Source organism: Pelecanus crispus, chromosome 15 (genome assembly GCF_030463565.1).
Source record: "Pelecanus crispus isolate bPelCri1 chromosome 15, bPelCri1.pri, whole genome shotgun sequence".
In the NCBI taxonomy this organism is placed as follows: Eukaryota; Metazoa; Chordata; class Aves; order Pelecaniformes; family Pelecanidae; genus Pelecanus; species Pelecanus crispus.
Window position 1 is genome coordinate 5363487 of NC_134657.1, and position 15598 is coordinate 5379084.

A 15598-nucleotide genomic window follows, 5' to 3' on the forward strand; every position below is an offset into this window, starting at 1 on the left:
CCTAGGTTCTTACGCCGTAAATTGGTCCCTCTGCCTGAAACGCCGACCCAGCAAGCCAGCCTCAGATAGATATACGTGATTCTTTTTACAGGCCTATTACATGACATGCATTGCCACAGCAGGATCTTGTGTAATATTCTTGGTTCTGAATATTTCTTATTGCATAGTGTATTTAAAATAGTATCATATTTTGTGCTTCTCAAGATTTGTTTGGAAATTGGGGCTGACTTTATGATATATATGGTCATTTAGTAGCAGGGAATTTATAAATGCTGCCTCTTTAATTAAAATAATAATACTCTGAATTTCTAGAGAGGCTTTCATCCTAGGATCTTAAAGTACTTTACAAACAGTTAATGAAGTCGTACTACCTCCTTGTGGAATAGGCAAGTTGCATTAAATTGAGAGGATAAATGAGGCATGGAGAGATTAAGGGACTTGTCTGTGGGTAGAACGTCAGTGGTGTCATCAGGAAGAGAACATAGCAGCCCCGTCCTGTCTCAGAGTCTTACATTTGCAAATGCTTAGGACAAGAGCTCTCTGCTCTCTGAATAGGGTCAGTACAATTGGGTTCTAAGATCAGTTTTGGGGGGTTGTTGTGGTTTTTGGACTCTATTGGAAATAATTAAAAAAACCTGTCTTCAGAGAGCCCTTAGATAATTTTGGTCTACTAGTCAACCATTCAAAATAAAAAAATATTCCAGATGGTGTTTTCAGGAAAGGCAGAGCAAGCTTTTTCATCACGAATACTTGCCTGCTGAGGTTTTATTTCTCCTCTTCTCTGAGGGACTTGAAGGCAGTGCAGTACAGTTGGGGGTGGGGGAGTCCCCAGCAATGGAGGCAGGCACAGTTAAAGGCAATTTGCCGTCAGAAACAAGCCTCAGGTTTCCTTACTGGTAGAACGTGTACCAGATAGCGGTAAGTAATGAATGTCCCCTGCTGTCTCTGGGAAGGAGCGAGTGACATTCATTTTGTTGGGTGACACCCCTGTCTCCTGCACACACAGCTGTATTGCAGCCGGACCCGCCGGAGATCTGGACACAGGGATTTGGGAGACAGCGCTGAACAACCTGCTGCTGAGTTTCTGCCCTGTTGCAGGAAGGCATAGTATTCTGCTCGCTCTTTTCTTCCTTTCCCAAACCACCGCTGGATATCTTTCTTTCCACAGTGCGGCTTTTTTAGCCATAGCAGCGTATGAGACCTAGTGGAGGTTCAGATACGCTTTTAGAGAAAACTGTAGGGAAACAGTAACTTGTTTTCAGAGGAACAGTAAGTTGTCCTGGAGGGGAAAAAAAATTCAAATCTTTGAGGTGTCTGTGGAGTACATCTATATCTACTTAATTTAGTCAAATCTACCCACCTTACTGTCTTACAGTAGTAAGAGTGCTTTTTTTTGTTTTGTTCCTTAATATTTCTTTGGAATGTCTGGTAAGTGTTCAAGTGTTCATTTGTGGATGATCTGTGCAATTGTAAACCATCTTGATTGACCCTTTAGCGCTTTTTTTTTTTTTTTTTTTTTTTTTGCTAAAAGTCACTGAGTTTCATGGAAGTCAGTGGGAGATTAAAGATCTTGGTAACAGCGAGCCTTTGAACAGCATCGATGACATTCCTGGAAGAGCTGTGTGTGGCAGTACTAGTGTAGTCCTTATGGGCCTGCTGCTTCAGCCAGTGATTGTAATGCTGAATACACAACTGGAGGCTTGTAATTTGGTTTCCTTTTAGAAGTCTCCGAGAACGACTGCAGACCAACAGGAGAGCGTCTGCTTTTCTTTTTGCTGGAGAACACTGCTGGAACTTCTCTGCATAAGCTCACTTAAAACCCGTTGCTTCATTTTATTAGTACGTAATAATTTGGCTCCTTTTACCTACAGAAAATTACTTATCTGAACAAAATGCAAGAATATTGTCTAACGAAAGGGGAAAATAAAGAGTATAATTGTGTTAATTATCAGAATACCAGACATGTAATTAATATGCCACGGGAACAAAGAGCAAATGTACTAATAACACATAATTGGACTTAAACTACACCCTTGGTAGAAGTCTCTGCAATGGAACTGTTGTGTTTGTGCTCCTTTTCAAATTAGCAATAAGGAATAAATTAACATCCATTTTCTTGCCCGTACAAAGACGGAATCATATTGTGGGGCAGGGTAATGAATTCAGAGAATGCCTTTACATTCCCATATGGCTCTGAGGGAGGGGAATACTCGTGCACATGGCTCTTCTCCCTTGCAGGAAGGCAGGCAGAGAGAAGAGGAAAACCTCATTGTATGACCAGATGTTCGTGGAATACCACAATCCTAAAGAATACAAAAAAAATCTGTAAGCTGTGTAATTTAAACATTATTACCAGTACCTGGTGCAAATATTTGAGTTGGTTTATCCATCCATCCTTTTATACATCGTATGTTACTGTATTATGTTGCCAGATAAGGAAGGAGGTAGGGTAGGGGCTAGTCACTGACCAAAAGGGACATCTGTGATAGAACTGGAAATAAACCCCATAATTATTCATTCTTTTTTTTTTTTCCTCTTCCCCCCCCCAGCATAAATCACTAGTTTGGTTTTCTACATAAAATAGGGAGTTAAAGCAGTTGTTAATGTGGGCATGTCCCACTATGGTGCTTTTCAGAACAGGTTAGTACAGTACATGAAGAAACAACATAGAACCACTGGAGTCCTTGGGGTTTGTGGACACACATTGTAGAAAGGCTCATCCAGAGCACCTGACTGTAATTCTTATTTTATTGAGTTAGAGGATGATTAATGAAATAACTTATTACTGATGCTGTTTCACTTTCTGTACTCTCTCCCCCTTTGTCTCTAGTGGTGTCTTACTAAGCTTTACAAATAATTTATTTAATGCTCTTCAGAGGCCACAGTGGTTTCAGGGACTTAGGAGACCTCAGTACCCCTTCAAGTAAGGAAATAATTTTTTAAGAAACAGAAGTCTGAATGAAACTGGACGTATTTATATAACACAACTTAATATAGCCATTGTGGTATTAGATGCAAAGACTTATGTTAATAAAGCCTAAATTTAATTGCGGTCCTTAAGTCAAGTATTGCTTTTTAGCTAAGCGCTTGAGAGCCAGTCTGTTCAAGGTATTTCAAGGTATTACAGTGTTTCTTAATTCAAGGTATTTCAAGGTATTGCAGTACTTCTTAATTTCACCTACCCTCTTTGTGCCCTGCTTTCCTAAATATGCAAACAAAAAGCCTAGAAATTCTGTCTTATTCAATTGTAATGCACCTGTCATCACAATATCTAGACACCTGCCTTTCTACTTCACAGAAGTATTGTGAGAGTGCATTAATTAACGCTTGTAAAATGCTTGGAGATCCTAGGATGGAAAGTGCTAATGAGTTGTAAAATATTATAAAGATGTTGCAGAATATTCAGTCTCCTTCTCTTTGTAAGGAAAGACTTGCATCTTTCCTTCATTGCTTTCATGTGTTTAGATGCCTATTTTGCAATAGAAGGTAAGTCTAAACAGGAAAAAAAGGATTAAACAAGGTAGAAAGATTGCTAATGCTGCTAGTTTTCTTGTGAGGAAGGTAGTTGTTTTATGTACTACTTTGCTTATTGAATTTTTTTGTGTGTGTCTCTGATGAACCTATACTTCAATGGCTTGTTGAGAATTCTCTGAACGTTCAGAAATGTCAGGGGAGAAGATTTTCTTCTTCAGATTGCCAAAGCCTTCATTTGCATCCCCTAAATCAATTCTCACACATGATCAAAGCAGTTCTGGAAATTTTCAAGTGTGGGGAAAACCAGTCCTCTTTCTCCTCTAATATATATGCAGTCAGGTTCCAAGGCATTTAAAAAAAAAAAAAAAGTCCTCATCCACCAAATCTAAAAACACATGAATTTTATGCCTCTTTATGTTCAGAGGATTGCAACTGTGTATATTAGGGACAGCAAGGCTAGAAAAGATGTAACAGGTCATCCATGTATGTTTTCTCTTCAAGCTGGTAGGGTCATGGGTCTAGAATTTTTGTTGTGGAGTTTTCTTTTGAATGACCCGAAAGATGACATTTCTGCCTGTTGCCTTACAAGAGCACTCTGTGGTTTTATAGATTTCATTGTGAAGAATTAATTTTTTATATTCACCTTGATTTATCTTTTTCCTAGGGTCATTATTATTCATTCTTCCTGCTTGGCTTAGACTGATAAGGCTATATAGGAACCAAAAAATACTAGAATTCACTTTTCCCAAAATACTTGGGATTCTCCTGTTGCTTTCTCTAGTGGGAATTGGAGGAGCTAGAGTAGAGCTGTAACGCAGCTTCTCAGAAACTGGTCTGTTGTTGCCTTCATTTAATATTTTGCTTGGCTGTGCATGCAACTCTCTCATGAGCTTAATTACTGCATAGTCTCTATGGCAATTGGTCCCCTTTCAGAAGTGGTTTCAGGGCAGCTGTGATAAACCAAATGTTCAGTAAGGAGATAAAGCTAGGTTCTGAGTTCTAACTTCCCGTTAAAAGCAGTCATAATCTGGAAACAAACTAGTATGCAGACACTAATTGTACTGAGATGAAAATAAGCCCACACCCAGTTCTAGCCTCTTTAAATAAAGACTGGACCATTTTCTCAACCCAGTTCTAGACTATTTGAAGTTTGGACCCTTTTCCCATACCTCCCCTGTTGAACAAGGGTCCAAGTCTATTATCTAGAAGTAACGGTGCCTGTTCTGCGTGTATTCAAAACCATTTACGATCCTGAGCTCTAACAATCAGATCCAGATCTGCTGTTGACTTAACTGAGCATGTCTCGCTTCTCTATCTTATGGTATGCACTGACTTCCTTTAAGTAGCAAGCAAAGGCATTCATTTTTACCTATCACCTTATCTTCTCATTTCTGGCTGCTCAGCTCCATTCTGACAAGTGCAATAAATGTGTCCTCCTGGGTCCTTGCAAGCTGGGCATTAGTCACGCTGTGCATTTCAAGGACATCAGTCCGATAGTTTTTCAGCTGTAACGGAAAACATGTTCTGCCAGGAGCCGTTTGTTCCAGTTTTGTTGCTTACTAATAAAATAAAACCCAATGTTTTTTTGGAGCTTGAGAAGCGGGTCAGGAGTAGGAGGGAGATAGGTGGTAAAAATGAAGGTGCTGAAGTTAGTTCTCTGGGTTTCTCTGAAATAATGGCATGTGGCATTTCGGATAAAGTGAGAATCTCTGTCAACTTGTGAAATGCAGTTACCTCTGGCAAACAGGGCAGCTATTGTTCAACAGCAAATAGGACTGGTGCATAGCAGGTCTCACACTGGGCTATTCAAATCAAATTCAGTTTTGTGAAACAAAAGATATTTGAGAGGATGTTGCATTTGCCATACTTCTAGAGTAAGTGCCAACGGAACATGAGTGGTGATACGGATCAGAATTCCATTTTGCTGTTTCTACCACAGGTGGAGTACCCATACTATCTGTATCCTCAACCACTAAACTGCCAGTTCAAACCACTTAGTCATCTAACTAAACAAAATCATCTAACTGATCTTCAAATACAGACTAAAGAATTATTGGCTTTACTGAATCAGTGCCTTAGTCACAACTGACTCGGAGGAGTTTTGCTTGGAGTAAAATGCAATCAATGCCTTCTCCTTCCTTGGAAATTTCCCAGTTTAATCATGACTGATTCAGCTGATTAATTAATGTGAGCTGTAGTGCCATTGTGCAATAAATAAGGTTTACCTGGACGTAGCATTTCTTCTCTTAAAAATGTCTCTCCTTCCTAATTCTGCAGAATCAGAATGATTTAAATGAGTCCTGATCATAACACTGAAGTCCCCTTCACTGTGGTCAATGGTAGTGTGCTTTCCGCCGCTATAATGCATGATACAGCCCAGGTGGACTGCAGAGCAAATTCTGCTCTTTAAACTGTGTTTTCTGCCATGCCTAATGAACCTAGGTTGTTCTCCACTTTAAAGGTAATAATAATTTATTTTGCAGAAAATGTTTTAGAGTATGTGTATATACTTACATGCCAGCTGGCCACTGACTTACAAGCCCACTTCAGGTACTTCTGTATTGACATTCAACCTCTGCACATAGTTATATTCCTAATCAAAATCCAGTGTTTGGGCATATAGATTTGTGTTATATCATGTGTTCATCAGTGGGCAATTGTCTTTTAACTGATGATATCTTGCCCTGCAAATCTTTACTAACGGGGTGGTTCTTAATCATGCATTAAGTTAGTAAGACTAGTTTGAGGGTCATACTGAGCTGGACAGTCCTTCTCTCCATACAAAAGAAAAATACATAATGTAGCATACTGTCAGCTGAAGCTGCGTTGGCAGAATGTAAAGACTCAGCTATCTGGCAACAGATGGGCTACAGGCTTCTTCTGACATGATCTGCCATCCAGCATATGTTAGACAGGCTGAGAAATCAAGGGGTTTTAGACTGAGGCTTTAGCTTTATTTAAAGAAAGAAAGATGTCTTAGCTCTTGATAGAGCAGGTGGCCTACAGCATGCAGTCAATGAAATAAATGTGGACTAACTTGGTTGCTTGGTTAAGTGATACCTCCGTAGCACAGGATAGTAATTGGGATATTGTTCATTGTATTGGACCACAGTGTATTTCTCTTCACATTCCTTTTCTGCTCTGCACACGTTCGTATTAGCAAATATGCTTAAGGTACAGCAAGTAAAGATGGTTGGTCTTGAGGATGGAAGAAGCTGTTGGGTGGGCAGAACAGCTTGCCTTTGGATACCCAAATGCGCTGGCTTGCTGCAGACCAGATTCTGTCAACTTGCTGAGACCTTAGTGGCCGATCAAGGGCAGTGGGTAAGTTGGTTTCTCATCTTTGGTCGGCTGGTCCCCCCATCTTGAATTTGGGGTAAACAGATAGTCAGCAGGGAGGGTGACAGTATTGGGCTTGCCTTGGGAGGGAGGGGGAGGCTTTTCCAGAACAGATCAATCTTGGTATTTAAATTGCATACTGTTTTAAAATAAAGAAATACCACCTCTCTAGGATCTTGAACATTCTGGACTTTATTTTTATTTCAGTGTGGGAGTGAAATGGCTAATAGGTACAAAGCATGAGTAGTCCTATCTAATTATAAAATAAGTTGTTGCATTTTAGTTGTCAAAACTCTGATCATGGTAATGTATTTTTTCTTCTGTTGAAGCATTTTCTAATTGAAATTCTTGACCAAAGAGCAAATAGCTTTTCTACTACAGGACAGGTTCCATGCAACTTAATCAAGAAGTTTCATAGGAATAATTTAGGTAGTACTTGTGAATTTTTTTCAAATGGAAATAATAGACTTTTGCCTTGATAAAAAGTCGGTAAAATACACTAAAAAAGGTTTCTCACTATGCAGAGTATTTGTCTGAACTGTGAAAGCTGCTGTTCCTCCATTTGGGCAGGGTTACTGCTACGTCACGGGACAGCCATCCCGGCAGCACGTGTACCTGGGGGTGAGCACCAAGGAAACCCCCCGAGTCGACGCGCGTTAACTCCGAGAGGCATGACCGTGCTCTACGGTGTGTTGATGTTTGAAGCGGGCACATTTCCACAGGACTGCAGTTTCAGAGCTGTGAAAACATAGCAAGAAAGCACCGTATTTGTTTCACGGTGCTTGTTGCAGGCAGGTGTGGGCGGTTTGTTCCTTCCTGGGGTGCCCAGGATTTGTGCATCCTACCACCGGCGCGGGGCTTGCTGCTGGGGGCCTTGCTGTCTTTGGCATCAGGGTAGGTAAAAAACAGCGCTTTTTTTTCTGAAAAGATCTGTGAAGGGTCAGGGGAAAGCATTTAAATAGCTTTATACAGGTCTTAACTCTCCAAGGTTGGGGTTTTAATCAGCGTGCGCTTCAGTCCGGGGTGCGAGGTTTGAGCGGGGCATCACCTCAGCCCTCATCGCCACTCACCGCAGCTGCAGCCGCACACGCACGTTCAGCTCGTGCAAAAAAAAACCCCAAAACCACCAAAAAACCCAAACACAAACCCCCACCCCCCACCCCACCCCCCCCCACACACCCCACCCGTGTGGGTCGGAGGCGGAAGGGCCGCACACGGCGCCGGTGCGGGGCCGCAGCGGCCGGGGCCCCCCCCGCCGCCTCTGGGGCCGGCCCTGAGGCCGAGCGGCCGCCGAGAGGCGTTTCCTTCCCGGCCGGTGCCCCCGCCCCGCCGCCCAGATGGGCTCTCCCGCATCCCCCGCGCCGTTGGTTCGTTCGCTCCCTTCCCCCGCCTGGTAACCGGCGCGGGGGGCCCGGCCGCCATTTTAGGTGCCGCTGGCGGGGCGCCGCGCTGCCGGGCGGGGGAGGGAGGGGAGGAGGAGAGCCAAGGCGAGCGGAGCGGGGCAGCGCAGCGCTTCTCCTCCCTCCTCCTCCTCCTCCTCCTCCTCCTCCTCCTCGGGGCCGAGCCGAGCCCTCCGCCCGGCGCAGAGCGGAGCCCGCACCAGCGGGGGCGCCACAGCCGCCCCGCCAGCCGGGGCTGCGCGCTGCCCTGCACCGCTCCGCGCTGCCATGCCGCCGCCGCGCCGCCCGGGCATGCCGCGCTCGCCGCCGGCCCCCGCCTGCTGCCTGCTGCTGGCCGCGCTGCTCTGCGGAGGGGCAGGGGCCGCCCGAGGTAAGGAGAGCCGGGGCGGGCGGGGGGAGGCTGCCCGGCACCGGGGGAAGGGCAGGGCGGCGGGTCCGGGTCGCGTGTCCCCCCTTCCCGGGCGCCCCGTGGGGCTGTGCCGCGGGCGGACGGAGCTGCTGGGCGCGGGGACGGCGCCCTTGGCTCTCTTCGCCCTTCGGGAGGGCGGGGGGGGCGCAGGGGAGGACATCTCGGCGCTGCGCTCGGGGAGGGCGGGAGGAGGGCGCTGGCCGCCGCTCCCCGGGGCGACCCCGCCGCGGCCGGTGCACCTGCGGCGCCGGGGGGCAGCGAAGCGGCGGCGGCTCCTCGGCCTCCGCGCTCACCTGCGCCGGGCGGCTCCCCCCGAGACCTTCGTGCGGCGAGGGTCGGGCCTCAGCTGCGCGGCCGCGGGGCCCGGCCCGGCTGCGGCGGCGGGGGATGCGCGGCGGCGGCCCGGCCGTTGCATAAGCGCCGGCGGGCCCGGGGGGCGGAGGCCGTCACTTGTTGCCGGGGGCGGGCGGGGGGGGGGGGGGCGATATGCGGCGGGGGGCGCCGGCTGCCCGGTGCGGAGCGGGCTGCGCGCTGCGGGGGCCGCGCTCCCGCGTCCGCCGGGAGAGCCGTGCTGGGGCTGGGGCTCCTGCGGGAGCCTCGGTGGCCAGCGGAGCGGGGAAGGGGCCGTCAGGCCCCTCGGCGAGCCCCGGGGAGCCCCGGGGAGCCCGGCCGGCGGGCGCAGGGCAGGAATGCGCCTTTGGTCGCTAGCGAGCAGAGGGCGCTTTGCCGAGCCTCCGGCGGTACGGCCTTCGAAACGTTGGCCTTGTGGCTATTGATTGATCCTGTGGAGTAAAAGTATACGCATTGCAGGTCTCCTTCTGAGCAGCTTTCAGTAAGAGGCTTGCACGCGCTTCCTTACCTGAAGGTTACCCCTTGAATTGAGAATGCCATTTCTGCAAGGTTTAGCCCATCGCATGGTGAGATTTGACATCCTGCATTTAATTTGAATGTAGATTAGAAGCGTGGCTTTAAAATGGCTTGCAAATGCAGTGAAGGGAAGTTCTTGATCTTAAAACCAACTCATTAAGGACGCATCTTGCTGCAATTTCCCTAGATAGGATCAAGAAGCTGCCGCTGTTAGTAAAGTCATCTGCCAGCTGTTTAGATAGTAGCCATAATTTACCTGTTACAAGATCTCTCAAGTACAACCTATCCGCTAGTATTCTTGGAACCATGACATTTAATGCCTACCACATCAATACAGAAGCACAATTTCGTTGCATTGCTAGGCTTTTCCATCATTTGAAATTATGAATGAAAATGAAGATCCAAAACCCTTTTCAAAGAAAGCTAATACGTACTTGGAAATGAATAGCAAATTTAGCTAGCATTACAGAGGACGGCTCTGTCAGTCAGCTCTTCTGCAGTTTGTTAGAGGCTGTACTTGTTTTCCATCTAATCTGCAGAGCTGCTGGACTGCAGGTCCTGCTCTGTTAAACTTCATCACACGTAACTGAGTTACAGTATGAGGTCTGGTTTGGCTTAGTACGTGCAGTTGCCTTCCTCCTCATGATATTTTGGCTACTCTAGGTAGGCCTGTTAATAATGTTACACAAAGGTAACATTTAACGGCAGGGTAAGCTCTGGAGAACGCCTGGAAAGCTGCTAGGGCAACTCTCTTCCATTTCCCTGTCATTAGGAGAAATGTTTGTTTGGAAGCATTTATGGTAAACTTTCAGTTTTGTGCTGTATTGTCAGTTCCATTTTTTTCAAGTACAGCTTCATTTTTATTCATCTGTGACTTTGTAAGTCCTTGCTACTGAGGTCGCTAAGATTTATTGTAAGTGGTGAAAACTGAATTGTGCTTGGTTCAGTAACGTGCGGAACCGGACTGGAAAGGCTACACCAGAGTGGTGGGTTCCATTCTCCAGTCCTTCATATTCCTGGGGTTGGAACAAGGGAATGAAAAGTGGTTTCTTTTGCAATGATGGAAAGGAACTGAAATAGCTTTTGGGGGATGTGATCTTACACAAAAGTTAGGTGTGAGCTAGCTGACCTACCATCTTCCCTGTAGTTCTTTTAAGGGGTGCAAAGAGTGGTTTCAGGTTCTAAAGAGGCGTATTCCTGTCCACCTGACGCAAAACTCTTAATTTAACTGAATTTATCTTGTAATTGGTCAAGTTGACCCAGATATTTCTAAGCTTGTTGGACTAGTGTTGCAGTGGAAAAGCAGTAGTTAGCCGTGCATTCAAATAGTGTTTGTCAGAGTGAAGCAACTGGATATTTTTCGACAGAGCTGAATGGGGGGTGGAGTGGAGTGACTTTTCAGACAAGAAGGCAGCGCGTCTGATGGCTGCTTCTTCCAGGGTTACTGACCAGGTAGAGTGATAGACCTCTGTTGCCTTGGGCCCTTTCCAACTTATTGTCATTTAGGAAGGGTATTGATCAAAATACTGCTATCTTGAGGGAGCTTTGCTGATCTGTGATTATTTCAGGAAGTTATCTGGCGCTGTGAATGTCTTAGATCCAAACCACAAACCACTTTCTCACTGCCACAGTCTTACTGCAGATGTTTCTTTGACACAGTAACAGCCTTTATAGTATAGGGCTGGTGGTTAGGTTTCTCTCTCCTTTTTAGAGGCAAGGAAATTTAAGACTACCCTAAAGGATTATGAAGAGACAATTTGGCTATTTATGAGGGCTGTTGTTTTTTTTCCTCTAAGGATTTATAAAAGTAAGAGACTACTGAGAAGAGACAGAATTAACCAGTGCTAGACCTTTCTATGATGCATAATGCTTGGGAAAGCATAATATACAGCCATCTGTTCAGATGCAAACAATTTTCATCTCTTTTTCAATGTATGTTATATAAAATAATACACTGCTGTGGGAATTGAAATGGAAGAGAGATGGTCTGGGCAGGCATAGTTTACTCTGTATTTGGAATACTGTTGTGCCAGTTGCCTTCTCCTGTATTATTAGACTGCAGGTCGTGCTGTCTGTGCCAAGTTATCGGGAAAATTTATCAATAGAAACTTTTTCTAGACTTCTTAATGTATCTTTGGTTTGAGATCTTAATGTTTCTGCAGACTTGAAATCGCCAGTTTCAGGTTATTACAAAGACTTTTTTTTAAGGAGGACAGAAGCTAGGCTTACAGACTTCTGTTTCTCATGGAAGTTAGAAGGCTTGAAGTTAAACCTAGGTCAGGCCACAGGACAGCACGATGTGAACATCTCATCTCAAACAGATTAAATTAGAATTCTGGCATTCTGGGTAAAGCGGCATTTGCTGCCGTGAAAATGTAAGTTTCTAATAGCTTAGTGGCTCGTGGCTATGAAAATGTTCTGCAGCGGAGAAGAAAACTTCTCTAGTCATTGCCATTTTCTGAACAAAAGCACTTTTACCATTTTTCTGAGCCTTATCTCTTATTCTATTTAGTTGTATTCAGAGAAGTCTCTCTGAAATTTTGTTTATGATATTAAGGGGTATACATCTTGTATCATTATCATTATTGTCAAAGACAGAAGCGATACCTCAAAACGTGGGGGAGTAAAGTTGGAAGGCTTGGTCTTTAAATCTTGTTTTGCACTCTAATTTATTTGATTTGTACTGATTGACTCACATTGGCTTCAGTGGGGACTAAACCTCCTTAGAAGCCTTTAGAAAGGATTATTAGAAACCTCAGTGCCTTTGAAGAACTCTCTGTCCTTTGTTTATGGTGGTAGGTCTCATCTCACTTGCTTTGTATTCACATTGAAAACAAGTTGCTGCTGCTGCTCCCAGTTGGTTTCCCTGTTTTTAAATGGAGTCAACAAGTAGAGCCAGAAGTGCTGGCTATACTGAGATGATGTTTGCTGTATTTGTAAATAAGATTCCCTTTCAAAGAGTGAAGTTTATAAATATGATAACAGTTAGAAAGTAAGCGATTTCCACTCTTGCCCTATAATTAGCAACATTAAGGGAATGTTTATTAAATGAATGTTTACAGTTAGAGGCTTATGTTTTCTGTTTTAGTGTTCTGTTTAGTTTCAAACATTTTAAATTTCACTTCAAAAATTAAGGCTTTGTTGCCTTAATCCTATTTAGACTGTCTTGTGATGGGATATTTTTGTTTGCTGTTCTCCCTGCCACGCTTTTATCCAAATTGAGATTTGGTCAGTGTATCCTCTAAGGTCTTTGGCGCTCTGACCATTTCTTCTGCTGTAGTTGTGGGTAATAAAAATTGCAACTAGTTTCTAATCAATCAGTTGCATGTACCTGAGTTTCAGGCTTATAGCAAAACTTCCATGTATCTTTGTACAACTAAAACCAGATTTAGGCAACTGGTTCAGCGTAGAACAGGAAACTCCCTGTAAGTGGTGATAAACCAGAAATTTTTCCCTAGGTAGAATATAATTTAATAAAACCTGTTGAATTCCTACAGCCATTAGTTTGAATATGGTGTTTGGAGAACTAGTGTTACTTGTACAGGCTCAAACTGTAGGCACCTGAAAATTTGTAAACACTACCTTGTGCTCCCAATGTATGGCAGTTGAGCTTCCAGAACACAAATGACAAGTGCTCTTGAACTGTGGCAATGAATCCAAGGCAGAGATCTGAACTTGTGGGATGAATTTCAACCACCTGAAACCACCTTTTCCTTCCACTAGGAACCATAGAAGCTTATGTTAGTGGACGCCCATGCCCTTACCCGGTCCCTCTCCTAGTGCAGATTCACCCCCCTATATTTTGTTACTGCCTATAGTTTTCATGTCCCAGTAATGGAAATTGTCGTTTGTCTTGGAAACCCATACTATAGATAAGAAAAGTTCCATGATACCAAGAAACTCAGCATTTGAACAAAACTTATGTTCAGTTTTACCTCGTTGTTTGCACCTGGTTGCAAGACAATGATTTTTGCTAAAAGTCTACATAGGAGAAGACCCAAATAAATAAACAAATAAATATTTTCATTACTACTGATGCATTTCAAGTTGTTTATATACAAAGTTAATCCTCACCCTTTTCTAATAGAAAACAGAGGCACAGCTCTGAATTGCAGGCCAGTGAGCCTAGGGCAGGAACAGAACACACATTATAATCAGGCCATGCTACACCCTTTCTTATTAAACTTTGCTTTCAGGGTGGAGAAGGCATATTTTATTGCGTAGATCTTTACTCCTTGGTTGAGCTATATTTTTCCGTGGTTATGTACTACACAAACCTGTTCTTTTAATGACATTGCTCGAAATTTCATCAGAACAGTACTAAATTATGAATCTTCAAGGTAAGACATGCTTTAGAGTTTTTATTGTAGCACTGGAAGGCATGCTTGTATTCTCTTACATCCAGAGAAAGACAAACAAAAGGTGTACAGTAATCAAAATTTTTGTCAGACCTTCAGGACAGGAATAAAGGACTGTTTACTCAGCTCATTGAGTGCAGTTCATTTGAATTGACAGCGACTGTAATTCTCTTCTTATTCAGTCTCTGGATTTTTCATGAGGTCTCAAAGGTGTAGTTTAGAAATGAGTATTTTCTGTTTATCTGCTGTCACTAGATTGATCATCTAGCTTTCCAACTCTAGTACTTGTTATTGAGTTCGTTCAATGTGTTTTACCAGTTAATCCTTAAGAATTTGTTTTGACGTAAATCATCTTGCTTTAGTTCTAAAGGTACGTAGCATGGCTAACAACAGTGTATATTAGAAGCAGTTATCCAGAAGAAAAATATTTTCAGCTACAGTCCGTTCTGATTGAGGTGCGTCTAAATCTTCAGTTATGTAGGTGCCAGATCCCATTTAAGTCAAGTTAACTTCGGGCCGCTTGTAAGAGCGTAACAGAAGTCTTCAGAAAGGACTCTGATAAGTACATTTAATTTGAATATGTTTGCATTCAAATACTAGAACCGAATTAATTCTGATTGTCCTCCAAGATTATAGCTATTGATTAAAGTTTCCATACTCGCCCTAAACCCCACTGCCTTGTCTACATACTCATGTACATTCATTCATTCTTTTAAACAGCAGGAAAAAGTTGCTGCTAGTTAATCGGATGGCTTGCATGCTGCAGCATCGGCCATTGCTCTTGGTGAAGCATCCGTTCTTTAAGGTACATTCCTTTTCTGCAGAACAGTCAATAGTTGCTCCAGTCCTTATTAGTAAAAGCTGGTCTCTTCGGTTTCATGAGAAACCGAGCACATTCACTTAGAACGAACGGTATTTTAAAAACCAGCGTTCAAGGCACACATGACATCAGGCACCAGTTCCCTTGCCCCTGTAGCTCAGCAGCAGTTACCTTTAGATAAACCAGGTGAGACAGGTGGCTTGTGCTCACCTTGCAGATGCACGTTCAGTCACTGCTTGGCAGCAGTAAAGGCTCTAGCATGAGCTTTACGGTTCAATTTGCTACCTGGAAAAAGAGGTGTACTTAGCTTTTTCTTTTAAATTTTTTTTGGCTGCTAAAAGCTAAGTAGAAGTCAGCTTGGTGTGTCGTGCCAGCGTAGCTTCCCCCACTTGACTAGATTAAATGCTAGTTGGGATTTACAACAGATTCCAGTTGAGGCTCTCACAAATAGTGTGAATATTGTATTTCAAGGAAACCAGTGTAGTTTATCCCAGTTAAATGGCAGGAGATTAACAGCTCAGGGCACTTTGTTAGTGTCAAGCTTGGAATAGGCCAACTGTTTTGGTTTGAAATTAGCAGTCTGGCTTTGAACAACTTTCTCTGTAGATTTCAGGAGTTTTGTAACAATTAAGGAGGAAAAAAAGTGAAAGGATAGTTTTCAGTCCAATGTTTAATAATATTTAAACCAACTGAGATCAGAATAATACTTGGCTCAATTTCGCAGTGGGTTCAAGGGAAGCGGTAATGTATTGCTCATAAGCTGTGCCTCATATTTCAAATGCTAGTTTGAGAATTTCTTACAGTATGTGGTTATGCTTGAGTCAGTAGATCACAAATATGGATAACAGGCCTTTCCTGGATATTCAGCAGCAAGTCTGGTGTTTTAAAATCCAGTGATGTTTAGCCTCCATAAACACAAAGGGATTTAAGC

General features: G+C 43.8%; 1 protein-coding gene across 1 annotated transcript in view; it reads left to right on the forward strand.

Moving 5' to 3' along the window:
- The first annotated feature begins 8504 nt into the window (after nucleotides 1-8504).
- CLSTN1 (calsyntenin 1) overlaps nucleotides 8505-15598 on the forward strand; it is a 37817-nt gene continuing 30723 nt past the window's right edge. The window contains exon 1 of the mRNA XM_075721538.1: nucleotides 8505-8583. Within this exon, the coding sequence (XP_075577653.1) occupies nucleotides 8505-8583 (79 nt within the window). The remainder of the gene's footprint in view (nucleotides 8584-15598) is intronic.